This window comes from Cygnus atratus, chromosome 1 (assembly GCF_013377495.2).
Source record: "Cygnus atratus isolate AKBS03 ecotype Queensland, Australia chromosome 1, CAtr_DNAZoo_HiC_assembly, whole genome shotgun sequence".
NCBI lineage: Eukaryota > Metazoa > Chordata > Aves > Anseriformes > Anatidae > Cygnus > Cygnus atratus.
Window position 1 is genome coordinate 38,949,676 of NC_066362.1, and position 23,875 is coordinate 38,973,550.

The window sequence follows — 23,875 nt, forward strand, 5'->3', positions numbered from 1 at the left end:
CAAAAGAACTACAGAAAACATTGGTTTTCTTCAGAACCACTTTAAGAATTAAATGTTGGGAAGAGGTTTGTAGGTATTTTTCCACTTTTTTAAATGGATGCCACACTTCTGGATTACCATATTTAATAGGTCCAACAGACTGTTCCTCCTCACTGCTGCTACTATCTAACAGAGGTTTTCTCCAGTACTTCGGTCTCCATTTCCTTTTATCTTTCCACGTTGTAAATGGAGGTGCTGTAAACAAACAGAACAGTAGAAATTATTTTACTTTTCTGTACTTCAGATTAAAATGTCCTTAAGGATAAAGATTATAGATGTATACATGTTGCACTTGCAAAATCTTTAAGTTTCAACAGCATTTAAAATCTGTTGTTCTCAACCACATAAGTCACATTTTCAAACTGGACTCCAAAACTACTGTACTAGGTTCTTAAAACAAACTGTCATTTTTAATCTACCATGAGCATAATTTACAAACTGAGACAAAAAAAGGAATATTCTTTGTTTAGAAAGTCATTAAGGTACCTATAGAATTTTAAAAGTTTATATTGTATTTATCGAGGTTACTTACTGTGACTTTTACTCTCATTGACATTGCTAGCCAGAAGAACAGCCATCTGATCCACTGACATACGGTCTCTATTTATACCAAAAAGTTTTTCAACATATTTTTCTGAAACAAGAGCATTCATATCTTAGGTAAACACAAATGAAAATAGATAAGCAACTTAAGAGCAATTTAACACCTGTGATGAATTCATGAAGTATGACTGCTTCAAGAGATAAGGTAATTTAACACACTGGAGCACAAATCAAAAACTGAACAAGTTCTCGTGTTCAACTTGCCTATACTGCAACAGAGTTATCTTAGAATTCCAGCTCCACTGAAACAGACCAGTCCAGTAGTTACAAAAAAGTAGTAAGGAAGTAGGGCAAGATTTTATCCCTAATCCTGCCCCCATCCTCTGAGCCCCAGCAGTCCTTTGAGTGAAACATTCCACAAATCAATATGGTTTTTCCCTCTCTGTAAAGGCACTAAGGTAACCCACTCCTGACTGCTGAATTGGACAATTAAACATTTTTTCCCCATACAGCAATATCTTACATGCTACTTTACATCAAAGTACTTGCTCCCAGAGCTTTAATGAAAGCCATTCCCTTCAGAAATAAATCTTTAAATGCAAAAGTAAGCAAAAGATTCTTAAAAACCTGTGGCAGTGCTGATTTCCTCATCAGTGCTTTTTTCCGAACAACCGATCAGTTCTAAATTGTAAGACAGAATATCCTGAAACAGCTGTTTTCGGCTCAGAGTGCAATCTTTCATGTGCTGCCTAAAATAAACAAATAAGCAATTAAAATACTTATCATAGCAACAATTTAATAAGGCCCGTAATTATAAAGTTGTTTTTAGTACACGCTCAGGTAATGCATAAAGAAAACGATACCCATGTAAAACAATATAGTCTGCTTTGAAATTTCCATTAAATATTTCTGGACCTTCTCTAAACATAAGCCTACAACAATAACTTAACCCTAGTCTTCATTATTTCAGTACAGCCTTGCTCATTAGAATAAGCCTCTACACACTCATTTAGAACGTTCTGGTTCAAACAGGTTAGTTACAAGAATTAGTTGTAACCTTGTTTGAAGTATTCAAAGTATGGTTTGATGATAATAGCTACAAAGTGATCTGAAAGCTTTCTGCCACCAAAAAGGGCAAAGAAGAGCTGAAGTGCACTCCTGTAATATTTTTCTAGTGGTTAGAAGTTTCCAAGGTGAGTGTATTCATGACTAATTCATATCCATTTCTTCTACCAACTTTTTAATATATACTGTGCAACGTCATTTAACAAACTATTTTTTAATATTATTTAACATCAGGCTTCAAAAAAGCAGAATAACTTATTCTGCTTATTATTAGCCAGTATTTTCCTAGAAAACTAGAATTCCACTACAATAGTATTTTCTTACAAACTCATTTAACACTTGTTATAAGCTTTACGTCCATTAACATCGCAATACATTTCTACTGTGCTTAACATTACCAATCACTACCCAAAACTTCATGATGGTTTGACGTTATGCTGAAGCTATAAAGTAAGAGGAGCCCTGTCTAAATTACAGGCAACCAAAGGATGAAATATTTCGTAACAGTCTATACTGCTTTTTTTTAAAAAAGCAAAAAAAAAAGAAAACGTGTATCTAAAAAGCCTCCTTTCTTCATGGCTTAGATACAAGATTTTTATTTTTATTTTTTACTGCCAGCCAAGTACCTGAAATAGGGTATTTAAACATAACTTTTTGTAGAACTTGTCCATAGGATCATAAGTTCAGACCTTTTGAAGAAATGAAAACCATTCCTATTTTCATCTTGAATCAGACACCTAGAATGAATTTAGTTCAAATGAAATCAAAATAAAGAACTCACCACTGACAGTCATCATCATTACATGTGCCTGTTAAATCAAAGCGGCAGAAACACTGTTTTGGCTCAATCATATTGCTATAGGTTACTGAACTGAGGTACAATTTTTCCTTGGTTCGGAAATACGGACTAAACCTAAAATGAAATAGCAAATTATTGTGATAAAGCATACAAACTAAGACATTAATTTTATTCAACAAAACGTATCTGAAAAAAAATCACTTTTTCAGTACTAAATCTAATATTTCCAAAACCCTACTTACTACCTACCATAAACATTGCTAACCTGTAATATATGAAGGAGGTGGAAAGAAGTGGGAACGAACAAAAGATCGCTTCTAAACTGCTTCTGTTCTAATATTCTCCTCTCCTTTACATGCAGAACGTAATTCATATAAAGCCATGAAATGTAGTAATCACACAGCATGGAAAACAAATTACTGAAATTAAACTTCAGTTTGGTTCTAGAAAAACTTTACCCTTGCTCTAATGAGTATTAGATCAATGTCAAATACAAGTACAAAGAGAACCATTAAAAGATTAACTTCAAAAAAATCACAACAGATTTTTAGAATTTGAGGACAAAAAAAGCCGTAGTTGAGTAGACTAATGCTTGTTTTAAATCCGTAGATAAAATCTGTGTCAACTTTGGGAGTCCTAGCTCTCTAAGGAATCCACACATCTACGTCAAGATAAAATGAATACGCCTGTAAAAATAGCATCTTCCCTCTTTTACTACTTTACAGTAGAGGGGGAAAAAAAGCCTGAAGCACGTGATAGGACTCAACTGCTCCAACTGAAATTCCAGATCTTGTTTTCTAAAAGTTACCAACTATGGACCTTTTTTTAGTCAAGACAAATGCGTCAAAACGATCACACTTGCAGGTGCCTATTTTAAATCAAGACAAATCACTGTGGTCATTCCTCCTTTCACTGAAAAGAAACAAAAACACGAGTGGCTCAATCTTAACGCTACATAAATTTAAGGACTGCATAATTGAAGTATTCTACTGTGAATTTTAGATCACTTCAAATTGCGTACAAAAGTCCTCTTTTCTTATGTTTGACTATTGTTGTTAACATAACCAAATTCAAAAATAATCCAGTTACAGGGAACAGTATGCAATAAAACCAGCATAATGCACAAGAGGGACACCTGCTTAACAGAACAAGTATCTAAAATCGTTAAGTTCTCTAGCTAGAGGAAATTGTTACAGGATAGTCAAATTCCTCATCACAACTTGTCTTTCTGTACGTATCTGGTTATAAAAGAAAAGCAGAACACATATATACAGAAGTCAAATAGCTGTTAGTGGCCATACCTGTAGGATTTAAATACTAGAAGAGGACTATGATACGGTCCAAATGGAAATGGTTTTGCTTCGGTTTGTTTATTTTGTGATGTAACAAAATCCATATCCACTGAAATTTCCTACAAAACAAACATACGTAGGAATTGCAACACAAGCTAGCAAAAGCCACCCTCATATTTACCATTAGAGCATTTACCTGACCACACAATACATCTTCCTTGGGTGATATAAAGGCAGTACTTTTCAATAACAGCTCTTTCAAGCTGTCAGCTTTAGCATAAAGTTTTTTCAGTTCATCAATATTCAACCCAAGGAAAAGCTCAGGCTCCTCTGCTGCCTTTTTAGAAAGTTTGTTTATAGTTTCTTGTTTTGGAGTGTCCATGTGTTTAAGATTTGGTTTAGTATAAGAATTAGAGTCTCTGAAAGATCTCCTTCGTTCTCGGTTTGAGTTAGACAGAACTTCATCATCGAAGTAGTTTTCTTCACTGTCCAAAGACAATTTATCCTGTGTGAGATCATGAAGCGATGGCTGAGGTAATGCAAATTCAGATTCCTCTTCTGCCTGAGGTGCAATATCGGATTGTTCCTTGGTCTGAAGCGCGCGAGCCTCTTTCAATTTCTGAATCTTCAGAGCATACTCATACTCTAATTGCTGCAGTCGTTTTTTCTCTAATGCAATCAATTCTGCTGAATGCTTTTTTGGACTTGATGCAGGGGAGTTCTCCAATTTCAACATTTTGCTTGGCTGAAAAGAAAAAAAATCCCTTTATTTCATTTTCACATTTACTGATCTATTGACAGGAGGTAAATTAAACATGGGCAAGATATTTAACTCAGTTTATAAAAATATTTTTAACCTCTTGCCAGAAGATTTCAAAAAACAGCAGGAAAACCACAAAAGTTTCCCACAATTCAACTGGCATGTTTGCAGGTTTTTCAGTAAGAATTACCCTACATCATGTGCTGGCCTTCAATAGAAGTTCTAGTCACAGTTAAAAGGTGAGCTACAAAACATGTATAGATTGGAAAAACAAAAAGAAAAAAATTACAAAAATAAGCCTCTTCATTTTTCAGAGTAACATAATCAGATCCCCACCTTCAGTGCTTTTCCTAGATAGTTTTAATAAGATCAGTGATATCTAGAAACAGGACTTGTTTTTCTTCACAGATAAGCAACGTTATCTATATATTAACAACATTCCTTCAGCAAATACATGCAGACTATGAACAATTTATTTTTTTAAAATGCTTGATGCTTTTCCTGTCGAAGACTCAAAAACAGAGGAGACAAATTATGAAGATTCCCAGTGTTTTTGGAATGTTTTCCTGTTTTTTCTGATATCCCACCTGAACAAAGTTTCCTAATCAAAATTGCTACTACTTTTCAAGTGCAACATTGTTTAATAGCATGCAGCAGACTTACTCCAAGGTGATCTTGCTCCTGTTTTCGTTTCCCAATTTCCTTACTTGCTACTGCTTTTGCTCGAGCAAGTTCTTCGCCATATTTCAATGCCAGAGCTTTTTTTACTGTTACTCGTTGTTGAACTTTATGAATCTGAAAAGGAGAAAAGAAATATAATACTAAGATGCAAGTTTACAGATATGATCACATAATAAAATAAGAAAACACATGGGATTGAATTAATTCTCCAAAGCAAGCCTACTGCCTCCAAAAATCAAGCTTCACATTCCAAGATTTCTAGCTACAGTAAATAGAAACATTTCAGAATTTACTTGTTCCTGAAGCTTCTTGAGAAACATCTTATTAGCATTCAAGATCTTCTCTGTTGCTTGTAGCTGTTCAGCCAATTTGTTAATTTTGTTTTCAGCAATTCGAACATTCTCTCTCTTCTTGGCCTCTTGTTGCAACAAATGTTTCAAGACAGATTCATCCTTCATCAACAGAAGTCTAAAAGTAGAAGAGTCATGTAACTATTTTTTTCCAGAAATAGGTCTCTTGCAGATATCATTTCTCCCCTGAAACCCTGGTAATTTAAGAACTTAGAATAATGTTTTTCGATAAGTGACAAAGAGCTAAGTTTCTCCAAACAGTCTCAACATCCATGACACAATAAGCATTAGTATTATATACAAAAGATTTCAGTATTCAAGATGAGCAGTTCAAAGCAGATGAAAACATCTTAGTTATAAGGACAGAAGAAGGCAAGCAAGTGGGCTATTTTAATAGTTTTTAACATTAAGCCATGCAAAAAACACGTTCTTGCTTTCTGTTAAGTAACAAGCCCATTCTTTCATAGGGTACATGCTCGTGCCCTGAAAATCTTGCAATCTCCTGAGGTGGGTATGAAAGCACAAAAGCAGAGTAATAAAAGATAAAGTTATGCATCAAAGGAAGATAAAGACTTGGATGGATGGGATGGAATTGAATAAAGGAAGGGGAGGAGGGGACAACATGCTATGTCTGAACACACACCAGTTTCTTCACAAGCCCACACAAATCAACAAAGTGAGAAGGAAAATTGAAAAGAAGGATGCAAAATACTTATGATCTTTGCCACAGTTACTTGTAAGGGTGAGAAACATGGAAGAGGCATGCTAAAAGATGTAAATGACAAGCTTCAAACGGCATGCCTATTCTGCAGAAAATACTAATTCATTTATATCAGACATATCCCTTCAAAAACATGCTACCCTCAAAACGTACTTAGGAGTGAAAGCCATACTTTGTTTTCACATTTCTGAGTTATTAGGTAGCACGGATGAACTTCTAGTCATTGAGTGTAAATGCAACTGAAAACAGTGTGGCGAATCATATTTACAAGTTACCAAACAGCATGCTGGCCCTACAACACAGGTCCTTTTGTACAGCAGCAGAATTCAAGGCTGAATTGCTCAAGACAGCAAAAAAAAAAAAAACACAGAAGTTTGCTGTACTTCAACTACACATTGAAGATACATATATGTAAAGACTTTCACCCTTCTAACCAAACAAGCTAGGATGCTAGAACTAGCTAGGACTTACTTATTTTTCTTCAGCTTCGCTTCTGCTTCTGTAACTTGCTTTGTCACTACTGCTATTCTCCCAATTCCATCAACTTCACCATCAGAGTTTGCAGGGGACGAATTGTTCCTCAGTGGATCGGATTTAATTAAACGCTGCTTCTCACGACTAAAACAGATGTTAAAAGCAAAGATGTTCATTAGCTTCAACATTTATTCCCAATTGCTTTAAAATCTTCAAGAAAAACAGTAGCAGTGCAAGACTTCAAGTTAAAAGAAAAAACTTTTCACAACTGCAATCATTTACTGCAAGTCAGTTCAAATCTAAGGACTTTCTTTAGACTCCTAAAGTTGTCCTGCTAAAAACTGATGGTGGGAAAATCGTAGGTAATGGAAAGGTCTTCAAATAAAGAAGGTCTTCAATATGAAGGTGTTTGTATTTTAATTCCAATTACAAATATACATTAGTAAAGAAATACAAGGAATACACATTTTACTTTGGCAATAATTAAACTCAGTTGTACCTGGCAATCTCTTCTTTTAAGAGTCTGTATTCTATCTTCTTGTCTTCTGGTAGAGCCTCTGGAGTTCTCATTGGATCATTTTCTTTTTCCGATTTTGGAGGGGCTTTGATTTTTGAAGCCTTTTACAAAGAAGTCCAAGTCAATACCACTCACGCAAGTTTAAAATACAGCTATTAACTGCTATGTTTAAGCAGTTTTTCAGCACAAACTTAAAACTATTCACGTTATAAGATCTTTTATGCCAGTGTTTTTTCCTGCCATTATGTATTGAATTTGAACTGAAACAAGTGAAACCAAAATATATTATATTGTATCTGTGTATTATACATTGTATCTGCAAGATGAAATCTTAACAAAAACATTTCAATCAGCCTGTGCAAAACAAATTACAATGTAAAGGTGCAGATGGGAGTAATTACCTACTCTTGACCTTTTCTACTGTAATCCAAATATTTCTTGACCCAATTCAAAAGCTTAAATTCTGTATACATAGGTATATTTTGTAATTATTTTGCTATTGAATACTGATAGCTTACCTCAACATTTCTTCTTGCTTCTTTTATCATGGATTCTAGTCCTCCAAACACACTGTTAGTTGAATTAGATGGCTCTCCATCGGACTCACTATCATCTGAATCATTTAATGTAACCACAACAGACTTGTGTTTTGGAAGCTGTGGGGAAGAACAAAAAAAGTTTTATATCAAGAAAAAGTTAAGAGACGACTGATTACTTATTTACTAGAAGAGAAAATGATGCTAAAATCCTTTGTTAGCATGGCACAACATGATACACCAGTTCCACACTGTATGAAAAAAACTTTGTGCATCTCCACTAGCACCCATCCCTGATACTGTAACATAAATGGAACAACATTTTCAACCTACTCCCAGGTATCTGTAAGCATATTTATGGCTTCACGGTCATAACACATCTATCTCAAACCTTTCACTCCCATACTTGGTAAATTATTTCACTTTTAAGGAAAATTATCACCTACCATTTGCAGGCAATTTTTGTAACTAAACTGAAAGGTAACAATCAAGTCTGCATTAGAAATGTGGTAGACGTAGAAGACCAGGACTCCTCCACACACTTTCAATGCCTCTTTTCCCACAGTTAAACCTAACAACTTACAGTGAGCTAGCTGCTCAGGCAGTTAAACTGACAGAATGCCAACTGAACCAGCTCACCGAAGATCAGAGGATTGCCAATTCCAGCAGAGAGAATGATGCACGAATAAAGCAGTTTAGATAAGCCTCAGATGCTCTGCAACTGCACATGGAAAAGATGCGATTTCGGTTCACATTTCCAGGACTTCTCTTCCCATCTCCCAGTTTAAACATTTTTAAACTTTTATCTGTATTTAATTGTCCAGACCTAACCTTTACCTCAGGACAGGACACCACCAAAGTTTCTAATGTCATTTAAAGACATGGCAAAAAAAACTATACTTTTTGAAGTGAAACACACTCGATTTCCACATTCCTTTCTTTCTGATGTTCTCTTTCTGGACAATACTCAGAATAAGGATCACATCTACTACTTCTGAATGTACTACAGTTGCAGTTTTTGCACTACCATCACACAGTATACAGGTAGAATTCCAGTTTTCATTGGTGCAGGAAAACAGAACAAAACTCTGGTCCTCCCCACCCAATATTCTCTGGCTGTAGTTCCACGGAAATCTAATTTGATCAAACTGGGTATCCAACCCTTTTCCACATCTTCTAATGCCTGATATAACAGTTCCCTATTAGTGCCTCTCAGTATTCACAGACCAAAGCCATGAAATTGGTTTTCGCACAGTGGGGCAGCATAAACTGTCCCTAAATCCCCTCATTTTTATTCTAGGGAAAAGCTGACAGTGGGGAGGGTCAAAATCAGCTTTTCTCCAACTAGTTTAGAAAGTTAAATAAGGAACAGGACTGATGCTCCAGATGCCAGTATAAAAGGGAGACACTGGCCAGCAGCAGGAGAAAGAATGATACCAACAAGATCCTGATGACCACTGTATTTCAGGCATTTTAACATGAACTAACCACTAGCCTGGTTCCACAGACTAAGCATGCATTGCAGGTGGACTTCATTACTACATTCAAAGCTTTAGTTTAGTTTAACAGAAAGGAATGCCATTTGTATAGGAAAAACGTAAACATTTTTAGTTCAGATACGTGTGGGTGTGTTTTGATGTCCTCTTAAGCTGTTACATTCTTAATTCAGTGTCAAATTCTTTCTAGAAAAGCATATGAATTATCAAAGTTAATAATTCAAATTTTTAACTGAAACTCCACCATTCTGTGCTGTATCACTAGAAAATAAAGATCTCATCTATTTGCTGTTCACCCAAACTGAGTACAACTTCAACTTGCGGTCTTAGTAAGAGAAAGAACAAGTATTTCCTTACTGTGATCACTGCTCGTGGAGGCCTTGGTACTCTAACAAACTTTGTATTTTGTACCCGTGGCTGAGAGACAGTATTAATACTGACAGCAGACAGATTGCTTCTTGGCACAGACTGCAAATTATCTGGAACAGGAGGGGAAGGTGGACCACTGTTACTTGAAGTTTCCTAACAAAATAAAACAAAAATATAGTCATAAAAACACACGTTACACACAGCTATTTTAAAAGACATGGAAATGTAAGCATAAATGAGGAGCTGCCTAAATCATAATTTCGAGTTCTGAGACGTGTATGGAACAGACTAACAAAAGTGTTAGACAAATCTTGCAATACTGCCAAAAAGGCATGCAAGAGCATTTAAGTTATCCACGGTTCACAGGTCAACTGCAAGAGACTGGTGACCTTTTAATGACATCAAAAACAATCTCAATCTTCAAAACCACAAACTTTCTTCCACACAAAAAAACACCAAACACCGTAAGCATTAGAAGTTGCAGCTGTCTCCCAACCACTCTGAGACAGTTAGGCAATAAACAGTTTTACAGAAAATAAAAACCCCACTTCGTTCCGCATTTTCAAGGTTTTGGTACCTTGAAGTTTCATAATTCTTTCACAGAAGACAAGCTGCAAGTTACAATTCAAAGGATATCCTGGGGTGGGGATTTGTTCTGGTTTCTTTTGGGGGACAGAGGGAGATGGATATTCATTGTGGGGTTCTTTGTTGGTGGTGTTTAGTTTTTAAGTCATCAGAAAGGCAACCTTATTTAGGAGGTCACATTTAAGTTTTGGTCAAGAATGCCACCTAGAGGTTTACATTCAAAAACCAGTGGAGTACCTCAGATCTGAAAGCTCGTTTGTTAGCTAGAGACTTGAGTAGCTCTTCCCTTAAGAGCATCTCCTCTTCTTCTTCCTCATCTGCAAATGGAGGTTTTGGTGGCTGCTCAGGCTCTTCAGGTGGAAGAGGTGGAAGAGGTGGAGGTGGATCAAGAGAAACACAGGAAATACCCTCCATATAAAGTTGGTTCAAAGACGGTACAGGCTGAAATAAAAAGCAAAACAAGGGGTTGAAACTTTTGAAGTTTACTATTTCCTTAGGATTATTTAGTAAAGGTTATGCTATATCTAAATTATTTCATGGTTTAAAACTAATTCGATCTGCAGTGGATTTAGACTACTGTCAAAGGCTGGTGCTGAACACTTGTAATGACCCAAAAAAAGATGGAAATAACAAGGTTACATTTGGATGGTGAAAGCAGTGCAGACATACAAACTACCAATGAAAATTCGAAAGTATAGACAGTCCAGCCAAAGAAATATGGCTGACTTGATAGGTGAGGGCCAATGGATTATATCACACTGCTTCAGAAACAGTCCTTAAAAGGTTTTTACAAATTTGTCTTAGCTAACAAAGTTACAGGCTTCCTTAGTTAAAAACTCAGAGGCCATCATGACACAGAAGAGCAAGTTTCTATTGCCTTCCTAAGAAGGATAAAAACTGCTCTCTGAAGAAAAGTGATGAGGAAAAAATCTATTTTCATGGGAACTCTGTGATGCGAAGACAGCATATAGTCAAAAGACACAAAGTTTGAAAGGACTGTGATGAGCTACAGGCTTCCCCCCCCGAGCCCTGCTAGGTAACAAGCTTTTTTTGCTTGATGTAAAGAACAAATAGAGAAAAACTGAGTCCAATAAGGAGAACTTCCATTGAACAGAAACCCGATCAGGCAAAAAGTAGCTGAAAAGGTTTTAAAAAAGGAACCACAAGGCTTTCAGATAACCAAAGGAAGTCACCACTTGGTTCAGAATTGTTTCAAATACAAACTACATTTAATCCTAACTTCAGCATTAGAAATAAGACAAAATGAGAATTACTAACATTTTCAAATACATTTCTTCCAAGGTTACTTACTGGAATTGGAGGTGGCAGTGGCAGGGAAATTGGTGGTACTGGAGGTGGAAAATATGCCATTGGACACTCAAAGAAAGGAGGCTGTGCTGGAGAAGAAGCTAATAAAAACAACTGTAAGAAATACTAAACAACTCAAGTTTATACTTCAACTGACTTAACACAGCAGAAGAGGGGGGGCTTTTTTAAATAATCAACGCTTTTCGAGTCAGTTGAAGACAGCACAGTTTTTATTTCACACAGCATTTATTTCACACACAAAAAGTAGTTAACTGTGTAGTTTCTATTTTACAGGTGAAATAGAAGTACTCCCAAAGAGTACTACTAAGGTAATGATTCAGGATGATTTAGCCCATGTATTTCATCTAATTTGCAAGAATATCTTCTTAAAAGTATGTATCACAGTAGCGTGACTCCTGACTACCGCACACCAAAAATAAAATACAAATTAAGACAGTGGCAGACTAAACACACAGCTGACACTTAATTCTGAAACAAAACTAGAATCATAGAATGCTTTGGGTTGGAAGAGACCTTAAAGATCATTTAATTCCACCATCCCTGCCAAACTCTGGGGCTGGCCTTGCTAAGGAACTTAACTGGACAAGCATCTTTAAGGACAGATCTCTCAAGATTTCCAGGCAACCTTTTCTAGTGTGCAACCATCCTCTTGCAAAAACACCTTCATATCTAAGCAAAATTTCTTGTTACCACTTCAGTGTTGCCCCTTGTCCCTCTGTTGCACACTGCACGAAACAGTTTGGCTCCATCTTCCCTATAACTACCCGCTAGGTTGCTGAAGACAGCAGCAAAGACCATCCTCAGCCTCCTCTACATAAATACAGCTCTCCTGGTCTCTCTTCATAAATCATGTGCTCCAGTTGCCAGTGAACTTTGAGGTTCTCTGCTAGATTCATTCCAGTATTATCTTATACTGGAAAACCAAAACCTGATGCAGTCTCCTAAATTGTTAACATAGGGCAATAAGCACTTTGCTCAGTCCTGCTCCCTTCCACTATAGTCTCGTTACAGTGCTACAACCCAGGCTGCAGCTCACCTTTACCACCCAAAGGCACACAGCTGACTCATGCTCCATTTAACATCCACAGGGACCCCCAGGCCCTTTTCTACAAAGCTGCTGCCTATCCAGTCAACACCCAAGGGCCCTTGCTTTCTACACAACTGCTTTCGAATGCAAAAATATTAATTCTAGTGCTGCAATGAGTACAGTACAACCTTGAAGACTTTCAAGATATCCCTACAGCAGAGATGGAAAGGAAAAAAAGTCAGTATTAAAACAAGACAAAACTAGCTTACATTAAAAAGTTAGCGCACATCGTACCTCAAGAGAATGACTTTACTTCTAAAATAATAGCTCATTTCCTACTTCTTAACTTTATCTACTCACTATACAAGAAAACTGTACATTAGTCTTACCTGGAGAGTTAGTTTCGCTATCTGTATCCATAGCAACTTCATCGTAATTATCATACTGATATATGCCTCCTCCACTATCCAAAGACGGTTTATCCAAAGACCATCTCAAGTCTGTATCTGAAGACTAAACACAGCAAACAGGGTATTTTATTTAGCTGATCTCACGTTACTCTTCTAGAGCAGAACAATTAAACTTCAGAGACAGGCACTTATGTCTTCTAATTACTTCATAAATACAATTTACTCAGCTTATTCAAAAAAAGCAAACTGAAAATCAACTTTTAATCAAATCCATTGCAGGCAGTGACTTTAAACAGCCAGTTTTGAAACTGCAGCTCTTCAGCTCTTTGGTGAGGGGAGCAGGAGGAAACAATTTGCACGTGTACAACTCATACAAAACCAATCTTACTCAAATGAAAGGGAACACCTGCCTAGAAAGGGATTAAAGCACTAAAATACCTTGAGGGTTTTTTTTTTTTAAGGGGTTAAGGAAACCTAGGTGAGGGTGAAATCAGGAGGGGGCACAAAGACAAGAAAACTTACGAATCCCAAACATAACACCTGAATACCATACTACAAATTCATTACCCTGCTTCTTGATCTCCTCTTTCCTCCAACTAGCTTCATAAACCGATTGTACTGCTCTTCTTGATTTGAGAGGTCCCTAATTTTTCTGATTTCTTCTTCTCTCTTTCGTCTCTCCTCTTCCTCTTCCTGTTTCCTCTGGTCTTCTTCTTTCTGACGCCTGTCTAGTTCCTTTTGTTGCTGTATCTTCTTTGATGTCTTTGTCTGTTGTTTCCTCAAAGTTTGCTTGGCTTTAAATAGAAAGATATGCAATTAACTCCACCTTACCTAAGTAGTTCCCCAAACCCTAGATTCTTGAGGAGCTTTGAGTAGGTGACGAGGGTTCTAGAACGATTAACAGCTCATCACCCACTATTTCATAGGATCATAGAATGCTTTGGGTTGGAAGGGACTACCCTCTAAACCCACCCTCTTTTAGTTTAAAGCCATTCCCCCTTGCCCTATCACTACACTCCCTGACAAAGAGTCCCTCCTCAGCTTTCCTGGAGGACCCCTTTAGGCACTGGAAGGCCACAACAAGGTCTCCCTGGAGCCTTCTCTTCTCCAGGCTGAACCACCCCAACTCATAGAAAAGGTGCTACAGTCCTCTGATCATCCTCGTGGCCTTCCTCTGGACTCACTATAATACTTCCATTTCATTCCTGTGCTGGGGGCCCCAGAGCTGAACGCAGGACTCCAGGTGGGGTCTCAGGAGAGCAGAGCAGAGGGGGAGAATCACCTCCCTCGCCCTGCTGGCCACGCTGCTTTTGGTGCAGCCCAGGCTATGGTTGGCTTTCTGGGCTGCAAGCACACACTGCTGGCTCATGTCGAGCTTCTCAACTACCAACAAATGTTTTTTTCACACAATGTAATTATGTATTTCTATTTCAGAGTAGCTGTCCCTGATAGTCATTTCAGTAACATTAAACTTATTACCTGTAGCACTCGTTTTTTTTGTTGAATGTGCTTTTGTACTGGCTTTGACTTTTTGTGTTACAGTTTTCGTTTTTGTTAATTTTTCCTTGCTTTCCTTCATCACCTGTTGTTCTTTTTGCTGCCATTTTTTACTAGCAGACTGAAGTGCAAGAAGCCTAAGCTGTAATTCAGACATCTCTTCCTCTTCATCAAGCAGCTTCTTGAGAAGAAAAAAAAAAAGGATGAGACAAAGTGAAGAAGAGTCATTTAATGACATTGTTTTGAAAGTCTTTTGAAGTCTGTCCCAAAATTTTTACCATGAGAAAGCTTAAAAATACTGCTCTGTTGGTAAAGTGCTGTTCTTGAAGAATGAACCACTTCTACAATTGAAATGTTTGACTAGTTTGGAAAAAGGTATCAGACCATCATAATGCAATTATGCCTCATTTACAAATAAATACTTTCTTACCTTTTCAGATGCCACATCTGAACCACTAACTTTTCGCGCTGATGTTTGTTCTTTGTCTTCTGAACCTTCCAAAAGAAAAATACTGTGGTTTTAAGCAAGCTGTTTCTCATGAAACAAAGCTATATTAAAACGATGTGTAGATTTGAACCCATGCAAAGATATTTCATCAATATCATTGGTACCCTGCATAAAACACAACGGCAGTTGTATGTATATGAGCACATTAAAACACATTAATATAAACTTGACAGGTCTGTTGAAATCTACATCAGATTTCATAAGCCTAGGGCAAGACTTGCCATTTTTTAACAATCCTCTGTCTTACGGCTGACATACACTTCACCAAGAAGCAGAGCAAAACAGATCAAGAAACGAGGAGAAAAAAAGGCTTCTTGCCATCCATTTTATGCTACCATCTCATATCAATCGGTGTCCTGAGCACCTCAGATTCCCCTGGCAGCTATTTTGAGTAACAGGTCAGTCTTTTGCAAAATGAAATATAAAGGCTCAAAGCCTCAATAAGAATACATTTGCTCCATTTCACACCAAAGAATGAGAAAGCCGTGCCATGGAAATAAACAGCAGATAGTAATGCTTTCCTGCTGAACATTAGTATGTTGACAAATTAGACTGTTCAAAAACCATGCATCCCTCTATTAATATATTTTTAATATATGTATATTATGAATAATTAAATTACAATATAGCATGTGTATAATTAATAGAACTGATAGCATAATTAACATTAGTATTGTAATGTATAATTATAAGATATATATAATTATGTTTATCTGCATCACAGGAAGAAAAACTTTTAGAGGGAAGCTTGGCGATCTTTTCCTATATTAGCCTTTCTTCAAAGAGATTCCTTCCAAGTCAGATCAGGAGAAAGTAAATTGTACTCAGTGAAGCTTCTACTCTTCCCCATGTTTTATGAAAGGTCATATTCAGAGAGACATTGTTTAAAATATACCAAATCCTTGAACCTAAACAACAATGGTATTTAACAAATGAACATCTTTCTGCTTGCACATGCAGGAAGAGGAAAAATAGTATCTAATGCCCATCTGCATTCTAAAACAATTCAAAAAAGTTAGGCAAAGATCTTCACCATTCAGTCCACAGGACAGAAGGGACAAGATGCAGATAAGGACATGGTATGCAAACTAAAACGCCCTTTCAGATCAGAAAAGGATGACAGGCAGAACAGACCAATGGGCAGCAATGGAAGGAGAGCAGGGAATAATGTAAAGCCACTACCAGCGGAGTTAAACCACAGAAAATTAATTCCAGAAAAAGACACAAACTTCCCTCAGTTTTAATATAAATTCTTCAACTTGAACAGGTCTGGAAAGACGTCCAGGACACCAGTTAATTTAAATGCCATAGGAAAAAATGAATGTTGCTAATATCTTAAGAAATATATAATTAAGTAGTATACAATCACTTGATAGCCATGAATCTACAATAACTAAAATCTACCAGATGCTTTGGAAACCTGCATTACATTGCCAGAAGGGCCTCTGTCTTACATATCTGTCTGCTTTCAGACCACCTTTGTCATACACTTAACTAACTGGTGTGCAAAAATCCAGATGCTCTTAATACACATTACAGAATCTATTTTCCCTATCATATGGTCTGCATTTTCATCTTCAGTGCTTCTAAGCTTTGAAGTTGGATTTTTCTGAGACTGTTTTCCTTTTTATTCCTGCCTTGCTGTTATCCTCCTGCAAGCTACTTTTTTTTTTCCCTTCTATGGCCAGAATCTTGTTTTTCCCCACGTCTCCCAAAGACTACATTCTCTCAAAGAACACCAGAATTTTTATTTTATTAATGGGAAAGACAAGGGGAAAGATATCTAGAATGAGGTGGTTTGTCTAGTAATTATCAGTTGTGTTTTTTTTTTTAAACAGGCTCTTCTAAACTTTCATACTGAAGATACATATGAATGACTCTTTGTGTTCTAGTCCTACCTTTCTTCGTATTCCTATTACCCATTTGCATCCTTACTCCATCCATTGACCAATTTGTCTCTTCTTACTCCATCCACTTAATTAATCTCTTCCCACTCGAATTGATAGTTTATACACATTGACAAATTAGCTAACATCAGATAACAAGTGATATGCATTAGTGCATCCTCTACACAGCAACCATTTATTAGAACTAGATGAAGCCTCAGAATAGGACATTTAAGTTAAATAATTGCCTTATATTGCTAGACTTAAAAGCAAGCTAACGGACAGAGATCAGCAGGACCTGTTTAAAAAAAAATGCTTCCAAGCAATTTCAAGGAATTACATAAAACTGGAAGGAAATACAGTCAGTCTTTAACTTACAAATAACATTTTAATTAAAACTAATATTTTGATACAATATTCCCAAACACTTAATATATATGAGAATCAATGGGAAGCAAAAAACTTTACAAGCTAAAACAACTTTACAATTACTTACCTTGGGCGGATTCTGTGCCTTCAGATTTTTGTGATAACTGCTTTGTTCCTTCTTTGACTTTTTTTAACCTGCTCCTCTCAGCTGGAGTAGACAGTTTTTGCCTGAGAGGTTTCAGTTCAAATGCCTGAAAGGCTATAACCGGATTTTTCTCCTCAGGAGAAACTTCTTTTATAGCATCTGTTGTAATACTGTCAGTTTCTACAGTTATTTGGTCCTCAGTGTCCACCGCTTTATCATCATCATGTTCATTTTCCTCCCTGTTGCTTAGAGCCAGTCTTTCATCTTTATTAATGTACTCGAGCTCTAACTGTATCTGCTTGTACTTCAAGAGCAGATCCTCAAAGCTTTCTTCCACAGAACTTTCATTTTTAGAAGAGTAGTTCTGTTTTCTAGATGGGGACCTTCCAAAAGTTTTGGCTGAATTACTGGTTAAGAGAACTAAGACAAGAACATGTACGACCTTAAATAGCAAAGACATGACCAATAAGGACTAGACTACAAATTCTTTTCATCATAATCAATTCTGATAAATTTTTATTTTACCTTAATGCCAGCGTGAAAAATATCACCCATAAAATAAGAGCAGTACGTAAAAGATGCGTCCATTGTTAAATATGGACAACTTAAATACTTTCTGAAACCAACCATTTCAAGTTTTCTATTTATTCGAAGAATTCCATAGAAGTGCTGAGAAGTCTCTCTCTCTAGGTCACGGTACCCTCCTGGGAACAATTGCTGTGATATGGAACATTTCCGGCATTCCAAGGAACAAGTCAAGCTTCCAGAGGTCCTAACGCTATCGCTGACCCCACAGCTGACAAAGACGGGTTAAATTCGTTCTCACTCATTTTATCCTTTCATAAAATGCTAAGACCTAGCCACAGCCCAATTAAAGGCTGCAGTAATTGTAGCTCAACAAACGCATTAAGGCACCGAATAATCAACAGCTGTGAGGAAGAAAAAAACAGTGGCCAAGACTTGCCATCAAAACATCCAAAATGCTAAAAGAGGGTTTGGAATTACTATTTACTCAGAAAAAAATTCTCTACATGTGCCCAAGGGATACAGATTTTCTTGCCATGTTGTCTAAAGCAGACAAAGGACACATTTCTTAGACAACTATGGTAAAATTCCCACCATCAGAGGTTCACTTTCTTTTACCTTAAAAAGTTCTCTTAAAATTAAAAACAAGCCAGTAAAATAATTAGCCCCAGGAAAAAATACTTAGCATACTGAGTCAGGTTTGACTCATTCAACTTCCAGTATCAACCCTCCGTGATAACAACTGACTCACACTAAGTTATGGAAAATGCTTTTTCATCAACATCATGTCTCAAACCAATAAACGGAGTAAAACTAGAAGCTAAAATAGGTATCCCCCAAATGCAAAAATACTGAGCACAGAGGAGGATAACTTTGTTTCTCACTCACAACATTCATCACTAACTTAGATGTTTCACTGCAAGTCTAAAGAATCTTGGTATCTATCCTACAAAAACAACTCCCGTATTGCAAAACATTTCCTGTTATTACAATGCTCTCTTCAGCTTCAGCACAAAAAAGCAGAAATTAACCCATCTAAACTACATAAAATCCAGAAAGCAAATGCTATTATAATTTGAAGTTCTGTAACTATATTGAAAATACATCCACAGGGTAAAGAACTGGGTGCAGTATAACCACAAATCACGCCATAAGCATATTTGCCAATCTACTTCTAAAAAAACATTAGTGATTGAGAGTCCCAAGAAAACCTTACGCTAATTTTTACAATAGACGTTAAATAGCTTAGTAAGTCTAAAAATTATCTATAAATAGTTTCTGGAGTCATCTTGAATTGGGTAAAAATACCAAATTTTGAGATATTTTTTGAGCTTGGAATAATGAAATTGACGAAGCTTCCAAAAAGGTATTAATCAGAAATTTGGTGTTTGTCATGGTTTTGGCTGCCATAGAGTTAATTTACTTCATAGCAGCTGGTATGGTGCTGTGTTTAGGAGTCAGGGTGAAAATGCAGTGATAACACACTGATTCTAGCTGTTGCAGGGCAGTGCCCTCACAGAGCCAAGGACTTTCCAGCTTATCACGCTGCCCTGCCAGTGGGGAGGTTGGGGGTGCACCAGGAGCTGGGAGGGGACACAGCCAGGGCAGCTGGCCCAGGCTGGCCAAAGGGATGTCCCATACCATGTGGCATTGTGCTGAATGATCAAACTGGGGGGAATTTCCTGGCATGGGGGAGTTGCTGCTGCACAAGGACTGGGCAGGCATCAGTTGGCTGATGGTGAGGAGTTGTAGTTTGCATCAATTCCCCTCCTCCCTCCCCCATTTCTTTCTTAGTTTATTCAACTCTTTTATCTCAACCCACAAATTTTCACATTTTTTACCCTCTTCAATTCTCTCCTCCACCCCACTGAATAGGAACAACTGAGCTGCTGTGTGGTACTTAGCTGCCTACCAGGTTAAACCATGATAGTGTTTCATAGATAAGAGTTTTTTGGTTGGTTGATTGTTTTTTTAATACATAGCTGTACACATAGAATGCAAGAGTAGGTGGAATGCTATGAGAGGCAGCCAGGAATGCATTAAAACAACACTTATTCTTCAGTCGACACTCGAGAGCCTTCATCCTACAACCAAAAGCAAGAGACCAACTGATAACACTGGGGTTAGAAGAAAAAATGTAAAAAAAATAAACCTCTGAAGGGTTCAGAATTCACCAGCAAAAAAGTCATATTTTGGTCTCATGTTTCATACTCAAAAATCTCTACATATGAATTTCTGCAGAACGCCCATCCAATAGCTTCACATTTAAGTTGCTAGGAAATAAAGATAAACCTATTAAAAGATAATATCCAAAGAAGAGTAAAAAGAATTCTCTAAGTGCCCCACCATGTTGCTGATTTATTTATACTTCTACATAGCACACACAAAGTACCAGTTCCACTGATAAAGAAAAAAAAAAAACATTACTTCTCTGTTAACACACCTTTAAACTTCTCACTTTCCCTGGGGACTTCCAAATACCACTCCAGATCACAAGCTTCCCTGCACCACTTCACATGAAGGTCTCTTCTGAAGTCACGTGCCAATGTACTACACCCCTACCCCATTAATATTAGCAACGTGGAGGTTCCTTAGTATTTAGGAATACTCTAATTCAAATCTTTTAGATGGCAAGGATATGAAAAATACAGAAAGAATTGTATTTTAGAGAGTAAATCGTGGGCCTTCCTTAATTATATGACCCACAAATAATCAAATGTGACTCATTAAGGAGAAATAGCATTATTAAACTGCCTGTAATGTTTAAGCAGAAGAGTACATCTCAAGTATTAGGGATAAAAGATTCTCCCCTTTGCTGCTTTTGGTTTGAAAATGGAATTATCAGTTTCTGAATGTTCTTTTAATTAGAGCATACAAGGAGACTGTATCAGTATTAACAAGCATTGCAAGGTCTGCTTAAGATGATCAATAGATTGGCCCTGCAAATTACTCATTCCACAGAAAGTAACCATTTTCTGGTGCTTAGAGCAACCCTGCAAATTAAGAGATCTATAACATCCACTTTCAGCACTAGAACCATCTCACTATGTGACCCTGGGCAAATCACATCTTCACACATTGCCTCTCAAGAAATGATCCTCAAATGAAGAGTTATGAAGACTTCAGTGATAACGCTCTAACATTATGAGGTGAGATTAAATAGCTCTTTATCGCTGGTTTACATATTCTGTCCCCACTCCAAAAGAAAAACAGTTGACACTGATAAATAATCTAGGATCTAAAGTAACACAAGGCTCCAATGATCAGCTTTCAAAGCCTTAAATCCTGTCACAAGTTGGAAAAAATCCCTGTTCTTTGGGACTGCCAGCACAGCCAAGAAAACAAGGCACATCCTTTAACTACTGGTACAGCGGACAACAAAGCAGTGTATTAGTTTTAACCACTATTTCTCTTGCTTAACATTTTTGGTTTCCATTTTTATATTTGCCTGTTTTCCATTAGGCAAACAGCTGTGTTTCTGTGCCACGCTGCCCCTAAGTTATGTTTCATGTGAGTTGTTTTTTCTCTGTCTTGGAAAATGAGAGGAGCTTTTTCCACCACTTTTACAGTTCCCACTCTTAACAGAAGAAAGTGTTAAAAGGGTTCAAAACCACCTAATCAGCTCTCTAGGAGCGATCAGAGGAGAACACCCTCCAAGAAACACAGAGTATGGCTTTGCAGAGAAACGTGGCTTTCCCACGTTACCCAAACTCCCACAGGAAACGCACTCTGCGCACAGAGTCCTGTGTCAAGTGAGGTTTGGCTGTAAAGCTGTCTTTAGCTATGCGTAGCAACTTCTACAGGCCTGTAAGCGAAAATGAAAAAAAAAAAACAGCGGATCCTTCGTTGCCCAATAAGGGAAATTAACAAGCTTAGCGTTTTACAGCAACTCCGCTGTAATTATATCCGCTCAAAGTGCCTCGCCAAAGCCTGAGCCTGCTTCCTAACAGAAGGGCTAGAAATTCGGGGTTAGAAAAGCAGCCCCCGGGACCCAACGGGCTAAGGCTTTGTTTCAGGCCACGCTTTCCCCCTTTCGCTAAGGCAGCTCCCAGCAGCAGCCCTGCCTGCCAGCAGCCCCTGCCAGCAGGCGGGGAGCCTCCCTCCGTCCCCACCACGGGTCCCTCCCTCCCTTCCTCCTTCCCCAGAGCCTTGGGCCACGTCTGGCAGCGCCGCCCCCCGCTCCGAAGGATACATTTGCGAGGCGAGGGCTCCCTCCAGCCCTGGCCGCCGCCGAAGCCGGCGCCGCCTCCCCCTCCGGGCGGCCTCCCCGGCGGGTTGCCTCCCCGCTCGCCGCCTCGGCTCCTGCCCCAGCGCCAGCCGCCCCTGTAGGGCCGGCCTCGGAAGCGGAACCGGTCCAGGGCGTTGTGGCTGCGCTCCCAGAAGGAGAGCCGCGGGCCGCTCTCCGGGTGCGGGCCCGGCGGCATCCGCGGCGCCGGCAGCGGCGGCGGGTGGGAGCGGAACGAGTCCTTGGGCCGGTAGCCGCCGTGCCCGTGCAGGTGGCCCATCTCCGGCGGCGGCTGGTGCCGGGAGCGGGGGAAGCGCCGGGCGGACGACGACACCGAGAGGCCCCCGCGGAGGCCGGGGGGCGGCCGGCGCCTCGAGTAGGGCCTGCTGCTGCTGCCGCTGCTGCCGCCGGCCGGGCCGCCGGGCTCGGAGCCGCCGTAGGGCCCGGCACCGCCGCCGCCGCTGTTGTTGTCGTCGTCGCTGATTTCGCCGTCTTCCAGCTCGCCCTCCTCCTTCGGGGACAGCCCGCTAGGATCCAGCGCCGCCGCCGCCTCTGCGGGCGCGGCCGCCGCCTCCGCGGCCGCCATGGGGCCCCCAGGCCAACGGTGCCGGGCAGGCGGAGCGCGAGCGACGGCGGCTCCTGCGCAGCGCGGCCCCGCACCTCGCCCCCGCCCCGCCCCGCCGCCGACTGCCGCCGCCCGCCCGGCGCGGCCCCTCTCGCGAGGACAGCGCCCGGATTGCGCAACGGCTGAGAGAGCGGGGAGGGTGCGGGGGGAGAGGGGGGAAACACCCGCGCGGGGGTCTCTGGGCGATGTAGTTCTCGGCCCCGAGGGGGAGTAGGGAAAGCCTACCCCCCCCTCGGGGGCGGGGGGCAGGAGCCAATGGGGTTCGGTCCGCCATGTTGGTGAAGGAGAAGGGGGGGGGGGGACCGGCCGCCATCTTGTGGAAGGGAAGGGCGCTGGCTGGAGGGGGAGGGCGGGTGCCGAGCTGTGTGGTGGCTTCCCTCGGCAGCCTCGCGGGTGTCCTTTCTCCCTTGGTGGGGCCTGTGCCCTGCCTGCCTCTGGGTTGTGCAGGCTTCTGCAGGAGCGGTAGCCGGTGTCCTGGCGGTGTCCAGCATCCGCCTGGGCGCCATTTCCCCGCCTGCCCTCCCAGGGCTGAGCTGCTGTGCTCTTCAGAGGTTTCTGGGAGGCTCGCCTCTTCAGGTCGGCCCTACCAGTTTCCACGGCAGAAGTAAAAAGCGAGCATCTCAGAGTGGAAAACAGTTACATAAAAATTAATAAAATGGTACCACGTGTTTTTATCAGACTGCTCTAAGGTTGAGTATTCTGGTGCTACTACGTGTCCATTTCAAGGGCTTCATCTCATAGCTGGGTGTTGTCAGGCGAGCAATGATGATGTTCCTGGGCAGGAGGAGAAGCCTTGTTTAGAACAGAGTAAGACATACTGAAAGCGTTCTGAAACAGCAGCTGTAGGTCAGGCAAGGTATCTGGAGCAGTGTCAGATTTCTGTGTCTGAAATCTGATCTGCTGTAGTTATAAATGTTTCGATTTCACCACATCTAGTGATGATAAGCTGCAGAAATTTCCCTCACAGCAAACATTGTTTGGTTGGGCATCCTAGGATTTTGCATATATCTGGTTCCAGTTTACTCTGCAGTTAACTTTATTCCTAAGTGTTTTCACACACCAGAAGGATATTAGTATCAGCATCTTTTAGGAGGGGAAGGAA

The 23,875-nt window shown here is 39.6% G+C and overlaps 1 protein-coding gene across 3 annotated transcripts in view; it reads right to left on the reverse strand.

Moving 5' to 3' along the window:
• Positions 1–22,819, reverse strand: part of ZFC3H1 (zinc finger C3H1-type containing) — a 39,421-nt gene extending 16,602 nt beyond the window's left edge. For 2 of the 3 annotated variants that reach the window (XM_035543876.2, XM_035543878.2), the window contains exons 1-20: positions 22,116–22,819; positions 17,381–17,797; positions 14,921–14,985; positions 14,473–14,671; positions 13,561–13,787; positions 12,973–13,096; positions 11,539–11,636; positions 10,465–10,668; positions 9,631–9,795; positions 7,760–7,897; positions 7,224–7,342; positions 6,722–6,868; positions 5,473–5,647; positions 5,162–5,293; positions 3,935–4,483; positions 3,748–3,857; positions 2,429–2,560; positions 1,210–1,331; positions 572–673; positions 118–234 (exon numbers count right to left, since the gene is read on the reverse strand). In XM_035543876.2, the coding sequence (XP_035399769.1) occupies positions 118–234; positions 572–673; positions 1,210–1,331; positions 2,429–2,560; positions 3,748–3,857; positions 3,935–4,483; positions 5,162–5,293; positions 5,473–5,647; positions 6,722–6,868; positions 7,224–7,342; positions 7,760–7,897; positions 9,631–9,795; positions 10,465–10,668; positions 11,539–11,636; positions 12,973–13,096; positions 13,561–13,787; positions 14,473–14,671; positions 14,921–14,985; positions 17,381–17,797; positions 22,116–22,734 (3,961 nt within the window). In that variant the 5' untranslated portion in view covers positions 22,735–22,819. The remainder of the gene's footprint in view (positions 1–117; positions 235–571; positions 674–1,209; positions 1,332–2,428; positions 2,561–3,747; positions 3,858–3,934; positions 4,484–5,161; positions 5,294–5,472; positions 5,648–6,721; positions 6,869–7,223; positions 7,343–7,759; positions 7,898–9,630; positions 9,796–10,464; positions 10,669–11,538; positions 11,637–12,972; positions 13,097–13,560; positions 13,788–14,472; positions 14,672–14,920; positions 14,986–17,380; positions 17,798–22,115) is intronic. The other variant, XM_035543877.2, reaches the window with a different exon arrangement.
• Positions 22,820–23,875: the final 1,056 nt, after the last annotated feature.